The sequence below is a fragment of the Equus caballus genome, chromosome 5 (assembly GCF_041296265.1).
Source record: "Equus caballus isolate H_3958 breed thoroughbred chromosome 5, TB-T2T, whole genome shotgun sequence".
Taxonomy (NCBI): domain Eukaryota; kingdom Metazoa; phylum Chordata; class Mammalia; order Perissodactyla; family Equidae; genus Equus; species Equus caballus.
This window is the reverse complement of record NC_091688.1, coordinates 103,916,366-103,935,990: the sequence shown is the minus strand read 5'-3', so window position 1 is coordinate 103,935,990 and position 19,625 is coordinate 103,916,366. Positions and strand designations below refer to the sequence as shown.

The 19,625-nt window shown below is 50.7% G+C and overlaps 1 protein-coding gene across 1 annotated transcript; it reads right to left on the bottom strand.

The window, feature by feature from the left end:
* Window positions 1-5,079: 5,079 nt before the first annotated feature.
* On the bottom strand, window positions 5,080-12,237 carry LOC111773638 (uncharacterized). The gene is made up of 4 exons (XM_070267598.1): window positions 12,215-12,237; window positions 10,950-11,404; window positions 6,516-6,610; window positions 5,080-6,032 (listed from the first exon to the last, which is right to left on the bottom strand). The coding sequence occupies exons 1-4, from the start codon at window positions 12,235-12,237 to the stop codon at window positions 5,586-5,588; spliced, it is 1,020 nt and encodes a 339-aa protein (XP_070123699.1). The 3' UTR covers window positions 5,080-5,585.
* Window positions 12,238-19,625: the final 7,388 nt, after the last annotated feature.

Below are 19,625 nucleotides of genomic sequence, written 5' to 3'. Positions count from 1 at the left end.
ACATTTTGTCAGGGCCTTGCAGTAAGCCAAGGCATGACCAGTAAATTGGTTGTATATACAATAAAATCGCACCCTTTTTTAAAACAAAACAAACTAAGCAATAGTTTGGGCAGTTTTAGTTGTTTTTAGTGAGCATGTTGTAGTTATGACTGCAAAGAGAGAGAATAAACTGCCGACTCAGAAGACATGTGATTTGTATGTTGTATAGTTTTATTGATTATGCTGATTTATCCTACCCGATTTTATAATGCAGGATTTTTGTATGTTGTTTAAATGAAGAAAATTTCTGTCAAATTAGCCTAGTGAAATTTCTGATTGTTCTTACAAAGGCAGCATTCATAGAATTGCTTTCTTTCTTTCCCATCCCCCCCCCCGCCCGACCTTTGGGAACTGGATTTAAGTTTAAAACTTTCCTGTTTCCTTTTTTTTTGTAAGTATTTAAATACAGTTTTTCTCTCAATGGTATAGCATATTCCTATGCTTGAGAAGTATAGGTCTACTGAAAAACCATTGTAAATGGATGTTACAAGTATGCTGTATTTTTGAAGGTATTTTGTTGTATTAAGTTTGATGAAGCTAAAATTAGGGAACTCTGAACAGAGTTGCAGGAAAAAAATGTTTTAAAGGCTTTAAAACATTAGGGAGGCAGTCCAGGGCGATAATGAACAGGGGTTAAGTATTAAATACACTAAGTTACATTTTTGTTCATGTTTCATTGTCCAGAAAGCAGCAGGAAACTGTAGTTCAGGTGTGATCAAGCAGGAAAAAAGAAACCCCAACCATGCGAGTGTCTACCTGTTTAGATTAAAAGCCAGGCAGAGACGTGCGAGGAAGACCAGCTACCTGGGGTGTGTAGACTGAAAGACCGAGGGCTCTCGGCGTGTGGTTCCGACACACATTGGAGTTTTTCTCTCCCATCAAATGGCATTAACAATATTGGCAAAGAGAAGTCCGTCAAATAACTCTCTCTGTTTTTTCTTTGGGAACTGAAGTCAGAGGCACAAACACTAAACCGTATTTTTTTAATATGCTTTTTTCTGGCCCATCCCCCTGCCACTAACATGCTCTTTGCTGGTCACTCGGGGGCAGAGGCCCGCTCCCCAGTGCCGCCCTGTCCATCCCAGAGGCTTTTTCTTTCCTTTGAGGTTTGAGCTGACTTTTCTGTTCCTTCACGCCCTGGCATGGCAGTCACTTAGAGTCAGCTCCTCCCCTCCCCACCCACCCGGCCGCCCGCAGTCAGGCAAGGTGCACTCCCAGAGCGAGCCCTCCTCCTCAGGCGGTGGGCGTGTGAAGGAGCCAGACTCTCCAGGGCCATGGTGTTCAGTCAGCCCCCAGGAATGTGCAAACCATCTCAGGAAGTTGGTCCTTCGCTTTTCAAACCCTGACCCCATGTGCTCTGAGTTCTGCAGCTACCATGTCATGAAGTAGCTATGAAATCTGGATTAAGAAAAACATTTTTTCTTTGTGTTTTTTGGGGGAGGGTTCCTCAGAATGTCATTTAGCGTACTTTGCATCAAGTCTCGAGAAACATCTTTTTGTCCGTAGTGGTGTTGGTCTCTTTCTCTCTCCTTTTTTTCTTTTTTCCCTGTAGCAGGCCTCCATAGAACAAATTTAAAACACACATGGCATGGTGCTGTAAGGAGAGCTTCAGGGGCACCCCCCACCCCTCGAGATCTGTCCCGGACAGTCGAGGGACGCTGCGCTGCCCCGCAGAGCTTCCCTACAAACCTGCTTCCCAGGCGCGTTTCGCCCTGAGGTCAATGCACATATTTACTGTCTGACTGGCCCGCTCTGCCTCCTCCACGTCCAAGGCTGTGCATTCGTCTAGTAGTGTCGTGTGTGTTTTCCTTTTATTTTTCCCAATAAAAAAGCAGTGGGATGAAAATTGCTTTGACATATAGCAGGTAACATTGAAGCTATTCCATAGCAGTTAACTGTAGTGAGTACTGTGTCACCAGTTCTGAGATCAATTTAATGTTTAATGCAAATCCATTACATGGTGCTATTACAGGCTGACAAAATGATTTACACAACGTGACAACTTGGGCTCAATTCACTCTGCTTCCCAACAGTGTAAACGCATAGCAGTGTTTATCTGCATGAGAACTATGCACTAACCGATCGGAAGAAAACTATATCAACTTTGGTATCGACTTTCCGTTTACTTCAATCCTTGCCTTTTTGGTCATTGTTATAATGCCAGCTTTAGGACAGAAAGAATTATAAGAAAACCAGCATAATACCTGATATATTAAAATGTAGTGCCTGTGAAATCTGTATTATATAGCTCTTCTGACATAAGATTTTCTACACCGGTAGCCTTCGCTGTCTGTCAGTCAGGACCTTCCGGCAGTAGGTGATGTAGGATGCCCATTCAATATTAATGCATGCTGTCCCATAGTGCTTAGTGGCCCGTATAAATATTACGCAGATTATGTTAGTCCTTTTTCTGCCTTGGTTCTCATCAGCTAGGTTTAAAGGTATTTCACTGAGAACGCAAATTCTGTCTTTTCTGGATTTCGGCTGTTTTCAGTATTTTGGAGGTATACATTTACTTAAACTCAGTATTACTTGTGTTTTTGTTTTCGTTTTTGTTTTTTTTTGTTTTCTTTTTCCTAGGGGACAAGCATGGGTGTTTGATTTCAGAAATCAGTCCCTGGCAAGACTTTTCTCTCAGAATGGCCATTGGATTCTCAAGAACTCCGCTAGAAGATACTAGAGGACATTTCCAAGTGAAGGGGGATTTCCTCGGCCCTCAACTGAGGCTGTGCTGATCCTGACGCATTTTCTTAGTGGACATGTGCAGCCAGGTACCCATGCTTGATCCGTCTTCACACCAGACTTCCTCATAGTAAAAGAGAAAAATATGAAAAAAATAATCTTTAAAAAATCACATGGCTATTTAGTTTCATGCACAGTTGCAGTATTTTCGTGGAAAATAAAACTCTGTACAAACTTTGGGCCCGATTCATAAGAAAAAGAAGTTTGCTATTAACACGGGATTTTTTTTAATACACGTTTTGGAGTCTAAATTTGAAACTACTTGGTTCCCAAATTAAATAAATTTCCTCTCATTTTTTCCCCTAAGCCAGCTGCCATCTGCCTTTATGCCCCAAAGGGTTATGTAGCCAGATTAGAGGACAGGGGGAATGGGGAATGGATCCGGAAATGCTCAGAAAGATAAGGAGGCTCTGTAACCGGGGGTCAGCCGCCTGTGGGGCAGGGCCGCGCCTGGGGGCCAGGCGTGACGGTGCTCACAGGGGCACACCTTGTGCTGCTTCATTCAGGAAGCACATTTCCAGACTGCGTCTGGACCACAGGAGCTTGTGGTCCAAGTGCCACCTGTAATGCCAGCAGAGCACCTTCGTGGTTTAGGGACAAATGGCGGCCAACGAATGGAGCTGTTTCTCCTGCTGTTTTGTGTTCGACTTCTCAAGATGACACAAGCTTTTTTCCCCTTTGATTCTATTTGTGTATTCCTCTTTTTTAATTTTTATTATATTTTTCATAATAGTCTATAAATTAGCACTTTTTTTTTTTAACATCTCAACCAAAGGTCACAAGGCCACTGGCAGCGTTGAGGTGAGGTTTGCAAGCGCTGCCAGCCCCACCCTTCTGCCTGGTCTCCCAGCAGCCTCCGCAGCTTCGCAGAGAAGCCCGGAGCTTCCCCAGCCTGGGAGGCCCCAGGAAGACTTCACGGCAGACCCTCGAGCCTGTCCCTGCCGCCCTGACCCCTTCCCCAGAACAGAGTTCACCGGGGACTTTCCCCACCACCCGTGGAAGCCTGTCCACTCCAGACGCCTCGGGTTTTCATTCCAAATTGGGGGGAGGGCATTGAGTGCTCCCAGCAGTGATAAGAGATCTGTTGTGAAACTGAACACCCCCGTGTTAATAACTCGGTTTGACGTGTGTTTTTATGAGCCGGGCCCCCTGTGCCTCTAGTATACTTGTATTGACTCTCATAGTTACCTTTCCGTTTTACTGTGTTCTGTGAAAATTTGTAATGGGTTGAGAATCACTGTGGGCGTCCATTCTTATTCAACTAAACCTCCACAGGTTGTTGAGCTGGTGTGGGTTAGTTTAACTCTTGTATTCAGCCGTTAGTGCTACCACCTTCTCACATTACAATACGATTACTGGAAGCAAGTACTGCATTTCCTATGCAACAAAGAGGAAAAATAAAAATTGCTAATGCTACGGAAGCTGTCGTCATCATTCGCTTACACCACGCCTGGGTGTTGCATCCGAGTGACAGTGACGGGTGTGGGCCGGGGATTCGGCACCAGGGTGTGCGCTCGCCTTGACAGACGTCGGGCACATGGCACCCTTCAAGGAGTTCCAGTGGGCAGTGTTGGCTTTTTCACCTCCTTAGACGAATACAGGACTCAGGACTCACGCAGTGCTTACTGCATGCCTGGTGGTGTTCTGAGCGCTTTAGATGGGGTAATCATTAGGGCCCAATCAGGAATCTGGAATAGGGTCCGATCGCTTATCTACCAGGGGCCCTGAAGCAGCCTAGATATGCACAACCACAGTCCGGCCACCATGGAGCTGGGAAAAGGGCGCAGGTGGGTTTCCAGGACCTAGGAGCTCCGAGGGGCATCCCACACAGCTGATGCTTGGATCTTCCCTGAGATCCCCATGAGGCTGGGGGCACCACATGGCTGGTACTCAGCCCTCTGAGAGGACGTGGGGCGGCTGGCACCAGGACCACCGAGAGCGACCCAGCCAACAGCATTAGTGCTGCTGAGGAGGTGAGGAGCCGAGAGGAGCATCTGGCGTCCTCTGCGCCTGCCACCACTGTGCACAGGAACTGAAGCTGGAGGAGTCCCTTCTGCCCCTTCCCTCCTCCTCCTCAGCTCCTTTCAGTGTCTCTAACGGGAGCCCCCAGCACCGCGGAGTCTGGAAAATGTAGGGAGAAAACCACCAGCCCCACAGAACAGTGTGGAGGGGGTTTGGAGACAGAGACAGTGAGTGAATAAACAGCACACATGTCTGAGTCTGCCTAATCCTCACAGCCACCCTATGAGATGGCTGCTGTTTTATCCCCATTTACAGATGAGGAAACTGAGGCAGAGAGAACTTCGGTTATTTATACCAGATCATACAGCGAATCAGCGGCAGGGGAGGATTCGAATCCAAGGCATCTGGCTCTAACTTCCATCCTGTAATCATGACTATATATTGACTCTATTAGTCATTTACTCAGTAAATATTTTTGAGTGCCTGTTAGGTGCCAGAGACTCTGCCAGGGGCTGGGGTGGGGAGCGAGTAAAGTCTAGGTGACCGTTCTCGTGACATGTGCAGTCAAGGGCAAAACTAGCATCAGCCGAGTGACCCCAGCAGGGAGGCAGCCCGTGGCTGTCGGGACCGGCATCGCCACGAATGCCCATGAGACTGGAGGACCGGCAGGCAACAGCACGTCGAGGACCCTCTGGGGAGGGAGCGTGGCACCTGGGGGCACTGCAGGGGGCCTGTCTGGATGCAGAGGAGGAAAGGAGAGGAAAGAGGGCACAAGACATCTTGACCTTCAGGTCAAGACATTGCAGGGCCTGCAGGCGCCTTAGGGACTTCTGTCCTACCCCCTAGAGCATCGGCCCTATGCCGTGACACAAACAAGTCCAGAGTCTCAGCGGCTTCACATCCTCTGCAAATCTGCCAGCGCTCGCCTGGGGTCTCTCTACAGTCTCCCGGGTGAGAGGCAGCTCCGCCTGGACCCCTGGGGGATGTGTTAGCATGGGGGAAGGCGCGAGACAGCCGCGCACGGGCTTCTTACAGGTCCGTCTGTGCTGACAGCACCACTTCCGTTCACGTGTCACTGGCCGGAGCACCTCACATGGCCGTGCTCCCATCAGCAGGACCAGGCAGGTAGTCCGCCCTCCGGGAGGCTGGAGAGCATGGTCACAGGCCGGGCGGGGGAGGAGGAAAGCTGTGAAGTGTGGAGACGGCGGTGGAGAGCGTCCTGCAGGCACGGGGAGGACGTGCCCTGGGCCGCAGGCGTGACTAGAGGAAGAGGTGGCACACGCCGGAGGCTGAAAAGGACGTTAATGGCCGCTGCGTGTTACGCTCTGTTACGTGCCAAGTCCTATAGGTGATTTATCCCATTAAATTTAATATTTCCTCTCATTATGGCAGCTCTAAAAAGGTATAGTCTTCAAAACACATTTGTGATTCAAGCAAACAGAGCAATTCCACACCCAGGTGCCGTGGAGCTTGGGTTAAACAGAACCGGGTACCACCTTGCGTTATTACCCCAACAGCAGGCGCTGTGGTCCTTACATGGAGTCAGAGATCAGGACTGAAGCCTGTCAGCCTCGCTCCTTTACTGTCGTGCTCCGGGACAGGTCAGGGGCTGGTGCAGGGCCGGGGCGGGGGAACCACGTGGAGATCGAAGGCCACTCAGTGACAAGACTGCCTGGGTTGATTCCCGGCTCTGTGTTTTCCTAGCTCTGAGGTGTTGGCAAGTGCCTCAGTTTCCCCATTGGTAAGATGGAAATAAAACTCACAGCACTTACCCCTTCCCAGGGCTGTTGCGACCATGTGTGAGTTGACGTTTGTAAAGTGGTGAGCGGTGGCCTGGAACATTGTACACGCGATGTGGATGCTGAAACTAAAAAAATGAGTGAATGTTTCCAAAATGCAGCGGTCAAGCATTCCCTCAGTGTCCTGAAGGCCCGAGCCCTCCCCGGTCCTTGCCAGGCCTCCGTTTAGGTGAATTCTGAGAGAACCTCCATCCACCATCTGCCTCAACCTCAGGAGAAGTAGCATAAGAGATACAGTCGAAGGCTTGAGGCCAGACACATTTGGGCTGAAATCTCGATTTCTCATTTTATTAGTTCTGTGACATTAGGGGCCTCAGTTTCCCCATCTGTAAAATGGGAATAAGAGTAGTACTTACCTGGGGCTAGCCCCGTGAACTACCTAGTGGTAGTTCAGTAGACTCCACTTCAGAGGGCCAGGTCCGGTTCCCAGGCACGGACCTACAGCACTCATCAGCCACACTGTGGCAGCGACTCACATACAAAATAGAGAAAGACTGGCAAGGATGTTAGCTCAGGGCCAATCTTCCTCCACAACAACAAGAAAGGATAGTACTTACCTTATGAGATCATTAAGAGGGTTGAATTAATGGGTGTAGAACACCCAGCACAGTCTCACCCACATAACAACGAGCATTATTTGCAACCCTGGACTGGTGTGTCCCTAAGGGGAGGAACGCTGACACCTGGGAGGGCAACACTGCACAGTGGAAAGAAGCCAAGGCTTGAAAGGGCCTGGGTGTGAGCCGTATGACATCACAGAAGACATCGCACCTCTCTGAGTCTCAGCTTCCTCGCCTGGAAAGGGGATGCAGTAATCCCTCGCTCCCTTGAGAGAGAGGCCCAAATTTCAATGGATACGGATGAGAAGGTGCTGGGCCACCATCCTGAGCATCCGGCTCTAGGCTCGACTGAATAGAACCAGCTAGTGGCTTTCAGCTGGGATGAGCCAGTCAGCAGTGTGACAGAAGGTGGCGGAGGGAGGATGATGGTGTCGGGTACCTCTCCTCCTGGCTCTCTCCCCAGTCCCCACTGGCTGGTGGCATTCCTGGCCAGGTCACAGATCCTCTCCAGATGGCTCCCATACGCTCACTTCTCCTTGCAGGTTCTGATCGCTGCTCCCTCCCCCAGTCCCTCCATGCACAGGGTGGGGAGCGCTGTGGGGTGCTACTCTGTGCTTTATGATTTCTCTGCTTCCTTTTGGAAACCTGACTGAGGGAGTGATCAAGCCAGAGCAGGCTCCAGAATCTTCTTTCTCCTCAAACTCTAGCAGCAACTCTGATTTAGTCACATGATGGATGTCAAAACCATAAATATTTTTTTTTGAGGAAGATTAGCCCTGAGCTAACTGCTGCCAATCCTCCTCTTTTTGCTGAGGAAGACTGGCCCTGAGCTCACATCCGTGCCCATCTTCCTCTACTTTATATATGGGACGCCTACCGCAGCATGGCGTGCCAAGTGGTGCCATGTCCACACCTGGGATCCGAACCGGCGAACCCCCAGGCCGCTGAGAAGCAGAATGTGTGAACTTAACCGCTGTGCCACCGGCCCGGCCCCCAAACCATAAATTTTCCCATCTTGGTTTATCCTCGACTCAGAAGGCTGGACTCAACCTTCAAAGGTCGCTGAGGGCAGTTTCGTGCCTCCAGCTGGCAGCCCCCATCTCCAGCACCCACCCTGCTCCTGTCAGAGGGGGTACGCCTTACTCTGAGGATGTCCAGGTGAGGAGACGCCATAACTCGTCCCAGGCTCCGCGCTCCCTGCCTGAGAAACCTCCCTCCATCCAACACAACCCTCCTGCCATGGGAGGAGCCGTCTGCTTGTCTGCGGCCTTGCAGAGCTGGGCAGAAACCCCTTCATTCCTGAAAACAGGCATTAAATCATCTTTCCTTCTCCAGCTCTGAAGTGCAGGTGAAGGAGGGCAGCTCCCCTGCCAAGCTGGTCCCAGCTCGTCCCCTTGAACCTTTCAGGAAACAGTAGCTGTGAGGAACTTTCACAAGAGTAAATCCTAAAGGAGCCCAACCCTCGGCTGAAAGACAGCTGACGGCGTTCCTGACAGGAGCCCCATGGGCTCCTTCCTCCCCTTTGATTTACTCATCTTCTTGGCCGTTTACCCTCTGCCTGTTGTCCTGACCCTGAATTCGGGAGGGTGCTGGTCTGCTGGTGGTCACCGGCCCTGAGGAGGGCAACTGTCCTGTAACCAGAATCCTCCCTGGCTCCGGCCTCTGCCTGCCACCTCCATCACCCAGCCTCTGGCTCTCACAGGGCTCGCCCGACAGCCAGGAGCCAGCACAGTGGTACACCGCAGGACCCCATAAACCTCAAAGCCCACCGGCCGTTGTCTTACAATAAATTTTACTGAATTTCAAAAGTTTCTCTCCCAAACCCTGATGCACCAAAAAAGAAAAACAAATCCCAATAATTTATTTTAAACCATTTACTTAGATCTTTAAACTTTTCTCCAGCCCGATACGCTTTGTTTGTTCCCATTCCTGGATTGGTAAACGTATTTACACGGGACCTTTGCCTCATCCCCACGAATGTGTGAATGACTGACACTGGCCCTTAGGCACCCCTGTGTCAAGCAGACTCCAGCCACGAACCCCAGGAGTCAGCAGGAGATGGGTGCCCGGCGTGCGTCATTGGATCATCCCATTTAATCACTTAATCCTTTCAGTAACCCAGCAAGGTAGGTGCTATTACTCCCATTTAATACGTGAGGAAACTATAAGACCCAGAAAGATGAAATCACCCAGCTAGTGGGCGTCAACCCTCGGGGTTCACCCCTGAGCCCTGAAAGCTGAGCGAAGGCCATTCAGAGAAAGAGAAGTAACTAATATTATTGAATATTTATGCCCCAAAGGTGCTCATAATTAGGACTCGGAGCCTGTACGTTCTTTCAAAACTACCGAAGAAGAGACCCGAATAATTCCAGCAGCACTTGAGTGTGCTCAATTTTTGACACAATTCTTGTCCTTTAAGAGTGGGGGGTCATCATAGGGACACTGTTCATCCCGAGCACCGTTTACCGGAAGCGTGGGGTCTGCAGGGGGCTGAGTGGGGAACATGACTCTGAGGACACACAGACCCACTAGGGCGGGCGGAGTCCTCATCCTCCACGAGCTCCTTAGAAGTTAAGTCTGGCAAATCCTCAGCCACAGCAGAGAGAGCCGGGTGTTTGCCAATGGCACTGCGAGGGGACATCAGGGAGTCACACTCTGTGGCTCTGTCCCCTTGAGTGACCTGAGCCACGTGGTCTCCTGGGTGGGAAAATACACAGGGTCTGGACTTAGGTTCTAGTCTGGAGCTGAGAGGCGATGCATCAATGCTGGGTTTGAGCTTCTCCTCTGACCCTGTCACCTGCTGCTTCATCTTCACCATTCACCTGTGAACCTCAGCTCTTCCCATTTGTAAAACAGGAGGATGTCACAGAGCAGAAGAGGCCATATACAGGGTGACAGCTGGACTTTAAGGACTCAGAGAAAGGGAGCAGCGATGGTGCACCTGAGCCAGCCTCTGCATAGGGGAAAGATTAGGACCCTCACTTCCTCTCCCCACTGTCTAAGGACCCAGCTTGCTCAGTCTGGAAAACACAAGAAAGTGTCCCCTGCTCTTTGGGACATCTGACTCACGTCCACTGAGAAGGCTGTTGGCCAAGCCCAGGTTGTCCCTTTAAAAGTGGGCAACAAAGCCATTGCCCAAGTCAGGGCTTGCTAAATAGCTGTGGCCTGACTCACCTTCTTTCTGAGTGGCATTTGGCATTGTTGCCACCTCCGAGGAGCCCTCAGTGGCACACCTAGACATCTTGCGGGGGGGGGGGGGGGGGGAGGGCACCAGGCTCATAGTCAGGAGGTCGCTTCTTGACTTCCTTGCCTTTTTTTATTTTGGCAGGGGAAGATTCGCCCTAAGCTAACATCTGTTGCCAATCTTCCTCCATTTTTTTCCTTTTTCCCCTCCAAAGCCCCAGTACATAGTCATATATTCTACTTGTAGGTCCTTCCAGTTGTGTGTGAGCCGCCACCACGGCATGGCTACTGACAGACAGGGGTTGTGGTTCCACACCTGAGAACCAAACCCAGGCCATAGGAGCAGAGCAAGCCAAACTTTAACCACTAGGTCATCCGGGCTGGCTCCTTGACCTCCTTGCTTTGAATCCTCATGGAGGCCAAGGCACCCCTAGAAATTGCCCTACATTTGACTTTTTTTTAAACTGAAAGGAGACTCAGGCCATCAGTGAGCTACCTACTCCTTTGAAATAACCTGAGCATAGCGCAAGGAGGCACGGTTATAATGTCACCTAAAGAGGAAGGAAGATGGACACAAAGTAATCGGACAGACGATGCGTTGCGGGCTACAGCAAGCAAACAACCTCTGCAGAGAAAAACAACCAAAGACCCGCAGGAAATTTACCAGATACCGCACGTGTCTTCCAAACAGCCTGTGACGTGTGTGTCGCTCCTAGGAGAGCTTGAAAAAACGCCAACACGTACACGTCTCGTAAAGAAACACCCTGCACCCGCTCGGGTACACTCAGCTGGCGCCCCTTCCTCGGAGGAGCGAGCGCGACGGCCGCCCCGCCCGCGGGTTCTGCGCCACCGCGCAGGCGCAGGCGCAGGTGCGCACCTGGCGGAGGCGGCTCAGGTGCGGCGGGGGCGGCGCGGACGGGCGCACGAGCCGCCTTGTCTGGGGGGCCCGGCTGCGCGAGGGGGTCTGTCCGGGGTCGGACTGGCTCCTCTGCGGCCTCTCCGAAGCCCCACCGACCCGCCGCTTGAACCGCGTGCGTCCTCTCCCGGTCCTGCCGGCGGCCCTGCTGCTGTGTCCTCGCCTCGCTCCGCGCGCACCTCCTGCGCCCCAAGTTTCCTCTCCTTAAGAGGAAGGAGTTCAGCCCCTAACAGAGGCCAAGGAAACTGTTTTCTTTTAATATGCACGAGACGACATTTTCAATGTGGTGGGAAGAGCTCAGGAGAGACGAGGACAGCGGACAGAGGAAAGGCGCTTAGGCCGGAGGGGGTGCAGAGCCCCGCGCAGCAGGAGCAGGGAGCGGGGGAGCAGGTGCCGGCTGCGTCTCCGAAACTGGATGGTGAGAAGCCGGCGAGTCTTCACCTGACAGAGGAAGAGCATCTGTGAGCATAAACTGGAACCCTTGTGAGGGCGGTGTGGCCACATGTGTCAAAACGTTAAAAAATGGGCACAAGAATTGACCTAGGAATTCCACTTCAATGAATTTATTCCAAAGACGGAATTCGGAGTGTGCACCGGGATCTCGTAATAAGAACGACTAGACGAACAGAACCACGGTGTTGCTTGTAATAAAAGAGGCAGACGGCCTCTGTGCCCACAGGAGGTCTGGTTAAAGGAACCGTGTGTGTGCTCGTGCCCCCGCCGGCAGGGCCTGGGAGGGTCTGTGCGCTGGTGGGAGAAGCGACACTGTCCTTAAAGACTTCCGTGCGTGTCCATAGTGACAGTGGCGACGAGCTTCCAGCAACAGCGTGACGGGCGGCCCAGCCCCGCGCGGACACGAGGCTACACAGCTACAGGAAGAGCGACCAGAGTGCCGCTGCTCTAAGGAGGGGCCAGTGGGCGAATGGGAAGAGGGAGCCTCAGGGAGGCAAGGGTGACACCGTGGTGACCTCGGGCATGGGATGGAGGGGGCTAATTATCTTCTTTTTGCTTACCCATAGTTTCTGATTTTTGCCATGGTGAACATATTATTTAAGCAAGATGGGGAAACAGCAATAAAAATTTTTTAACGCACCACCTGGATTTCTTTCCAGGACTATTTTCCACAAAAATCACGGTTTTTTATTACCTCTTAAGAGTTATTGATGCTGGCACGTAGAGAATAATAAAGGGGATATGAACGTGCTCCCTGCAGGTCGAGAGGCCCAAGCTGTGTCCTGGGGCTGGGGTGGCAGGTAGCACACAGTAGGCCCACAAATCAACGATGGAGGGAGAAATGGTGGGATGAGGTGCTGAGGGCAGGAAGACTCCCCCCAAAGAGAGAAAACCACCCTCCCACAGCAGCCTCCACAGGAGAGTCACGCCTCAGTAAATAACGAATGACCACATGCCAGGAATCCCTGATGTGACACCAGAGTCGTGGAGATCTAGAACATTCTGTCGATCCAGATTTTGAGCCTGCAAGGAATGTGGGCTCCAGCTGCCACCCTCTGTTCAGGATGCTGATCAGCCCGGCCTCCAGCCCCATCAGAGGCCAGGCGTTGGCTCCCAGAAAGCCCGTGAGGCTGTAAGGTCTGGTCCTGAGGTTGCGTCCTCCTCGGGAATGTTCCGTCCTCCTTCCGGGCACGTTGTGTTGCTACTTTATCCTGAAGGCAGTGCTTAGACGTCACGAAGCAACAGCCTTTAAATTCATGCTACAGGCTAATTCATCTCGTTCTGAAATGCAAATGTTTCTGATGCTCTGGAGAGGAAGGGAATGAGAGAATATTAGTAAAACAGGGGATGAGTCTAATGCCTTTTATCTGCCAGAGACAAGCCAAGACGGGATATTTATTGGTTCAGTACCTCAGCAACGTGGTATTAATTGTCTCTGAGTGTTTTGATAGGTAGTTAGCGCAAACGTATTAATGAAAACAGCCCCACTTCATTTTGAAATTAACTACGTGGCCATTGAGCAACAGGAGCTGATAAATGATGGCAATAAATTTGTGATGGAGATTTATGTCCTCGTAACTCAGAGCAGGGCCGTGGGCATGCTCAGATGGGGTGGGAGATAAGGAATACCAAAAAGTGGCTTTATCCACAAGAGCCTTCTCCCACGTCGTTCAGTCCCCTCTTTCTGGGCTGCCACAGGCTGGTGGAGATCTGGCCCCCAGGTCCCCGGGGAGGTCCCGGCCCTCCTGCTGGATGAAATCTTCCTGATCCGTGAGGAGGCCCCAGGTGCCTGTGGGGATCATGCCCATTTCGGCCTGATGGTTGGATGAGAGTCCTCATTCACTCACTTCTGGAAACCAGCTCCCTGGGCGGGCTGGGCTGACACAGCTGGTATTTCCTTGCAGCTGCCCCACTGAACACAGTGTGGACGGAACGAAGCGTCTGTTGGTCTGGGCCAGGTGCCTCATTTACATAATTCCCTTTACTCTCACAACAACCTGGACAGGTGGCTCCTATGAGCCTGTTATTCACTCCATCTGAGAGAGGGGGGAGCTGAAGCTCGTGAAGCTGAGATCCTGGCCCTGGGCCAGCGCACCGTGCCTGCATGGAGACGACGTGACAGCAAGAGGTGGCTTTGGGATCATGGAAGCCAGAATTTGAATCCCCGTACCCCACTCACTAGCTGGGCAATTCTGAAAAAATTATTTAACCTTTCTATGTCCACAGACTGTCTGTCAACAAAAGATGGTAGCAGTCATCATGGGATTCTTGGGCGGGTTAAATTAAATAATAAAATGAGAGTCGCCTGGGCTGGGACTGCCAGCCAGGTTTTTCAGACTCTCAAGTTCTTGTTGCTAAACCATAGAAACTCCTGACCCTGGAGAGACTCGAGGCCACGGCAGGAAGGCAGATGCAGAGCCGCCGAGGACGAGAGCCGGGAACCGAGCAGTGCGCCCCTGGGAGGCAACATGGGCTTGGGTTTGGAGGTGCCAAGCTGGAGCAGAGTTACTCTGTGGGAAGAGGTCCCAGCAAGGTCAGCAGCCAGGCAGACGTGAAGATGGACTGTGATAAAGCTGCCACCTGGGAGTGACAGGAAAGGACCCCCCCCCCAGAAACTGAGAATGAGGAAGTAAGAGCGGCCCCTGGGTATGAGCTGTGTACAGCAGCTACCCCACAAAATCAAGCCGGTTCAGAGGTCTAACAAATTACCTCTGAAACCTAATGGCCCATGCGAGGAGGAGCATCTGAAGGAAGACAAGGGGTTAATAGTCAAGGTTGGTGGCCATGAGGACCCCCCCCCACCCCGAATAGAGCTCCTCAGGGTGAGCAGCAGGATGGACTCTGAGGAGAGGTCACGCACAGAAGTCACTCTCACTGGATGCTTCCTGAGGCAGAAGTTGTCCTGGGACATGCTGGGATCTGCGAGAGGAAGTCCCCCTCCAGGCCACTGTTAACGGAGGACGGTCCCTCCAGGGAGGCTACTGAGTAGGGTCAGGGCATTGGGGACCACCTGGAGACAGAATATGATTTAGCAGAGTAGCAGACGTGGCCCAGGTGGGCGTCACTGATGCAGCGTCCCCTGTGCAGACCTTTGGGCGGCAGGAAGACCGAAGCGGATTTGGAAGGCTGTGGATATGGAGGTGCGGAGACACGATGCCTGCCCTCAGGAAGTCCCAGGGGGAGACAGTGAACTGGTGTTGATGACACAACGTGGTCAACATTTGACACGGCAGGCCCAGGGCCCCGAGCAGCCCTGTGGAGAGCCCCCAAGCCATCAGGGGGTGGTCAGAAAAGGTTCATGGAGGGGCCAGCACCAGAAATGAAACTCAGAAACAAGTGGCAGCTAATCTGGACAAGAGAGAGGAGGTCCCTGTCGCTGACCCGCTTCACATCCTGTTCTTCTCAGGAACAGAGCACATCCAGTGAACCACGTGCATGACTTGGCTCCCACATCAATCCGCAAGCTCATTTCTCGCCACTCCCTGCCTCCCATGTTGGGCTGCAGCAACGTCCTCATCACCTGTGTGGTCGCCGATGTCCACGCTGCTTGTTAGCTGTCTGCTCTTGACCCTACACTCCCGCCTGCCCGAAATACTCCACCACCTCTAAACGCTGTTCATCCTTTAAGAATCTCTTAGGAATCTCCTCTGCCTCCCCTCTGGTGCTAAACGTCCCTCATGGAACCCGGTGCATCAGATTTAACTACATCAGACAGTAGGCCGGCTGATGGCAGAGACTGCATATCATTCTTTTTATAGTCAAGGTATCCAGCATTCAGCTCCCTAAATACACTTTGTAATGATCAGTTACTGCAAGGTAGCCAGACAAATTCAAATGAAATGCCTCTTTTCTCCTTAGAGTTGCCAGATAAACACAGGGCACCCAGTTAAATTGGAATTTGAATTCAATTTTGAATGTCAATTAAGCAACAAATAATTATTTTAGTATGAGTATGTCCCAGGTGTTACATGGGACATACCTATACTAAAAACTTATTTGTTATTTATCTGAAATTCAAATTCAACTGAGCATCCTGTATTGTTATTTGCTAAATTAAGTGGCTCTATTTCTCCCATTAAATTTGTAAGTACTAAAAAGTGCAAAGTGCGTGGGTAGGAGCATGTTCATGCTGCTGGAGGAAAATGTTCAATCCAGTGAGGAACTCAGCAAAATAGTTGTAAGTACAATAGGAGCATTGTACAAAGACAATGGGAGTTAATTCCAGTATCTGCGGGGCCCAAAGTTAGAAGTAACTGAAATGTACGTCGATAAGAGGATTGGCAACCGGAAATAGAATGTTGTGGGCAACATAACGTCAAGATTAGGAGCACAAGATCTGGAGTCCAAAGGCCTGGGTTCCACTCCTGACGGCATAGGATACTGTCTATGAGATGCTGAGAAGGGTTGCCTCACTTTTCCATGCCTCAGTCTCCCCATTTGTAAAATGGGGACGATACACACGCTTGCCCTCTGAGGTTTGGGAAGATGACACGAGTTAATAGATGTCCAGCCCTTACAACAGGGCCTGGCAGGTAGCAATGCTCACAGAAAGATGGCAGTTACTATTGTCATCATCCTTATTGTAAAGTACTGTGGTGCCATTAAAAATGACTTTATAGATTTATATTTATTGATGTGAAAAGATGTTCCCATTATACAAGTGAGGAGAAACAATCAAGACAGCACACATAAAGCATCCACTGAGCAAGTAACTTTTGAGCACATCTCTCTGCGGCCCACTGCTAGAAGTCAGCGGCAGGAGACACAACAAGCAGCAAAGCAGAAACAACCCGTCGCCTCGTAAACCTAGAGAAATTACAGAGAATATATGGAGATTAAAATGCAATTAACATTCTGATAGGAGCTACAGAGGAGAATAAATAGCAGACACAACAGGGAAGACCTCATGCAAAAGGGCTGCCTGACCTGAGACGTGGAGGATGAGGGCAGGTGGCCGGGCCAGAGTTGGGAGAAGAACGTTTTGAGCAGAGGAAACAGTGTGTGCAAAGGCTGCAAGGAGAGAGGAATCTGGACAAGTGTAAGGAGCTGGAACAAGGCCAATGTGGTTGGAGACCAATGATGAGAGGGGGAGTGGGGCAAGATGAAACTGGAGGGATAAGTAAGGGTTTGATTGTGTTCAGCCCTGTAAAACATCAAAAGTCACGTTCAGTAGGGTTGAGTCATGGGGTCTGTGTCCTCAGGTCCTCCAACACAATCGCACCATCCGACATTTTTGTTTTACTTGCTCAAGTTTCTGCGCTCTGAATATTGAAAGTCAGAGGACTGACATCACCTGACATCAAGACTTGCCATAAAGCTACAAAAATCAAGACAACGTGCTGGAGAAAGAATAGACAGACAGATCAATGGAACAGAATAGAGAGCCCAGAAACAGACCCACATAAATACAGTCAAGCGGTCTTTGACAAAGGAGCAAAGGCAAAACAATGGAGCAAAGATGGTCTTTTCAATGAATGGTACTGGAACAACTGGACATCCACATGCAAAAAAGTGAATCTAGACACAGACCTCATACACTTCACAAAAATTAACTCAGTATGAATAGTAAACCTAAATGTAAAACACAAAACTATAAACTCCTAGAAGGTAACATAGGAGAAAACCGAGATGACCTTGGTGGTGATGGCTTTTTAGATACAGCACCAAAGGCAGGATCCAGGAAAGAAATAATTGGTAAGCTGGACTTCATTAAAATTAAAAACTTCTGCTCTGCAAAAGACACTGTCAAGAGAATGAGAAGACAAGCCATAGACTGGGAGAAAACATTTGCGGAAGACAAATTTGATAAAAGATTCAGAGTTGGGTTGGAAAACTGGGTTGGAAAACCTCGTTGGCTGAATTAAAGCCACATGTCCCCAGGAAGGGGACAGGAAGGGTTCCCCCCTTCAGCTCCCACCTCTGCCACTGAAAAGCTCCTTTGTGGCCTCTGCCGCCCCGGGTTCCTCCCATCGCCGCTGAATCCAGGGACTCCACATCAAATGCAGCTCCCCTCCATAGCTCCCACCTCCAGACGGCAGCTTCTAGGGTGAGGATGCTGGTGCCCCCTCATCAAGGGGTTTCTCAAGACTTTGGCAAAGGGGATGTCCTCTGCTCCTTCCTGGGAGGGGTAGTGAGGGAGCGAGAGGGTGAGTTGCAGATGATAAATCCACTCCAGCACTCCTGTCTTCAGAGTCTTTGGATTCTTTCCTTTACCTGATATCAAGGAATTTACGACATCTCAACTCTGTGTAGTGTTGGCCACCCCTGAGTCCAGATTTCTGTCAACCAGCAGAGCAGACATGCGTCACTTCCAGCTGCCTGAGCTCGCAGCAGAGTGTCTCTGTGCTCCTGTGTCAACGACTTCAGCTTGGTCTATATTCTGTCCTTCTGTCCTTAGTCAAGAGCCTGCAGAATTCGTCCCCACGCGTGTTCCCCATATCTCTGAGGGTGTAAATTACTCGCTGTGTCTATGTCTTCTTCCAGGTTTGACTTTTTACTACCCGCCTCACCATGGGTATTCCAGATCTGATCCCAGAGACAAGGAGGGTGTGGATGATGAAAGAACAGGCTCTTTATTTCAGTGTCACTCTTTTGAGTAAGGGAGTTACAGTATCTTTGAGCAAAAAAACAAAGAAATTCAACTAAGGAGGAGAGCGGCCCTGGCTGGCACAGGGGGTCAGGGAGTTCTCTGAGTCGTCCCGTGTCCCTTCTCCTCTCAGTGTCTTACCTTTCTCCTGAGGGGCACGGCAAGGCTGAGAACTCACTTGGTGTCATTCGACAAACCTTGACTTTGTTTTCCATTCTCTCCGCCGGTGGCTTTCACAGGTTGGAAATTCGTTTAGCACTGCTGTAGTAAGTTCCGGGGTGTTAATATCTGCTGTAAATTGGGAATTCAGGGGTTTAAATTTGTTGTTCTCTTTTAATAAGCTAACCAGGGCCAGGAGAAGCAGCCACTCCATCCTACGGTCCTTGAGCTCCTCCTGTCTTTGTGCTGTCCCGGGATAGTGGTTATGGGTCTTCAAACCTGGCTTTTCAAGAGCACTTCATACAAATGACCACAGGTGAGAAGTAGGATGTTCTGCTGCAGATTCCCATCTCTGACTCCTAAAAAGATGGTCATTGTCATCAGCTCCCCACTGAGACAATGTAGTCAATCCCAGATTTCTACCCTAAAGCGCTTCTGACTTGACTTGAAGAGCCCGCAGCGTACTCCCTGCTACAAATTTCTGTATCAGGAAACTGCAAGGACCAGAATCAGATTCTGACCAACTTTCACAAATGAGGAATTCACGGCAAAGTGTCAGTGCCTCACAGGTTGGGCAGTGGGAAAAATGGCCAGAATGTAGCCACAACCCACCAACAAAGCCATCACCATAGCTGCCAGGCTGGTCCCAGCATCCCTCTGTCTGTGCCTCACTCAATCAAGAGCTAGACTTCTGGGTAGAAGCATTCAGTTTGTCACCAAAGATCACATGCCCTCACTCCAGCAGGGGAGGGGGTGGTGGAGCGAGGGATCGCTTGCCCCAAGTCTGCCACCAAAATCCCAGAAACCGGTTTAGATTGGGGAAGCCAAAGGTGACAAATGACCAGTACTGTGGCTGGTGTTTCCTGTCGGGTTGTGACGTAGTACCATGATGTTGGCAGGGGAAATAGGGGCTGACCCCTGGTTGGTGTTCATCTCCGGTGACTCACTGAGATGTTGCGCCTTCTATGTGATCCTATGTCACGAGTCCATACAAGTGACGTGGAACCCTCCTCCTCCCCTGCAAGAGCTCTGTGCCGCACTGAGTCCTTGCGGGTCACAGGAACCCACCCCTCCCCTGCAAGAGCTCTGTGCCACGCTGAGTCCATGCAGGTCACAGGAATCTGCCCCTCCCCTGTAAGAGCTCTGTGCCACACTGAGTCCATGCAGGTCGCAGGAACCCACCCCTCCCCTGCAAGAGCTCTGTGCCACACTGAGTCCATGCAGGT

What these genes read in the sequence shown, in the direction of transcription:
- LOC111773638 (XM_070267598.1), bottom strand. Translation starts at nt 12,237, where the DNA reads ATGGCAAAAATCAGAAACTATGG. An exon ending in GCAAAAATCAGAAACTATGG is followed by an intron (nt 11,405 to 12,214) that starts GTAAGCAAAAAG and finishes CTTCCTCTTAAG; the next exon opens with GAGAGGAAACTTGGGGCGCA. An exon ending in CGCAACAGCCCTGGGAAGGG is followed by an intron (nt 6,033 to 6,515) that starts GTAAGTGCTGTG and finishes CGTCCTTTTCAG; the next exon opens with CCTCCGGCGTGTGCCACCTC.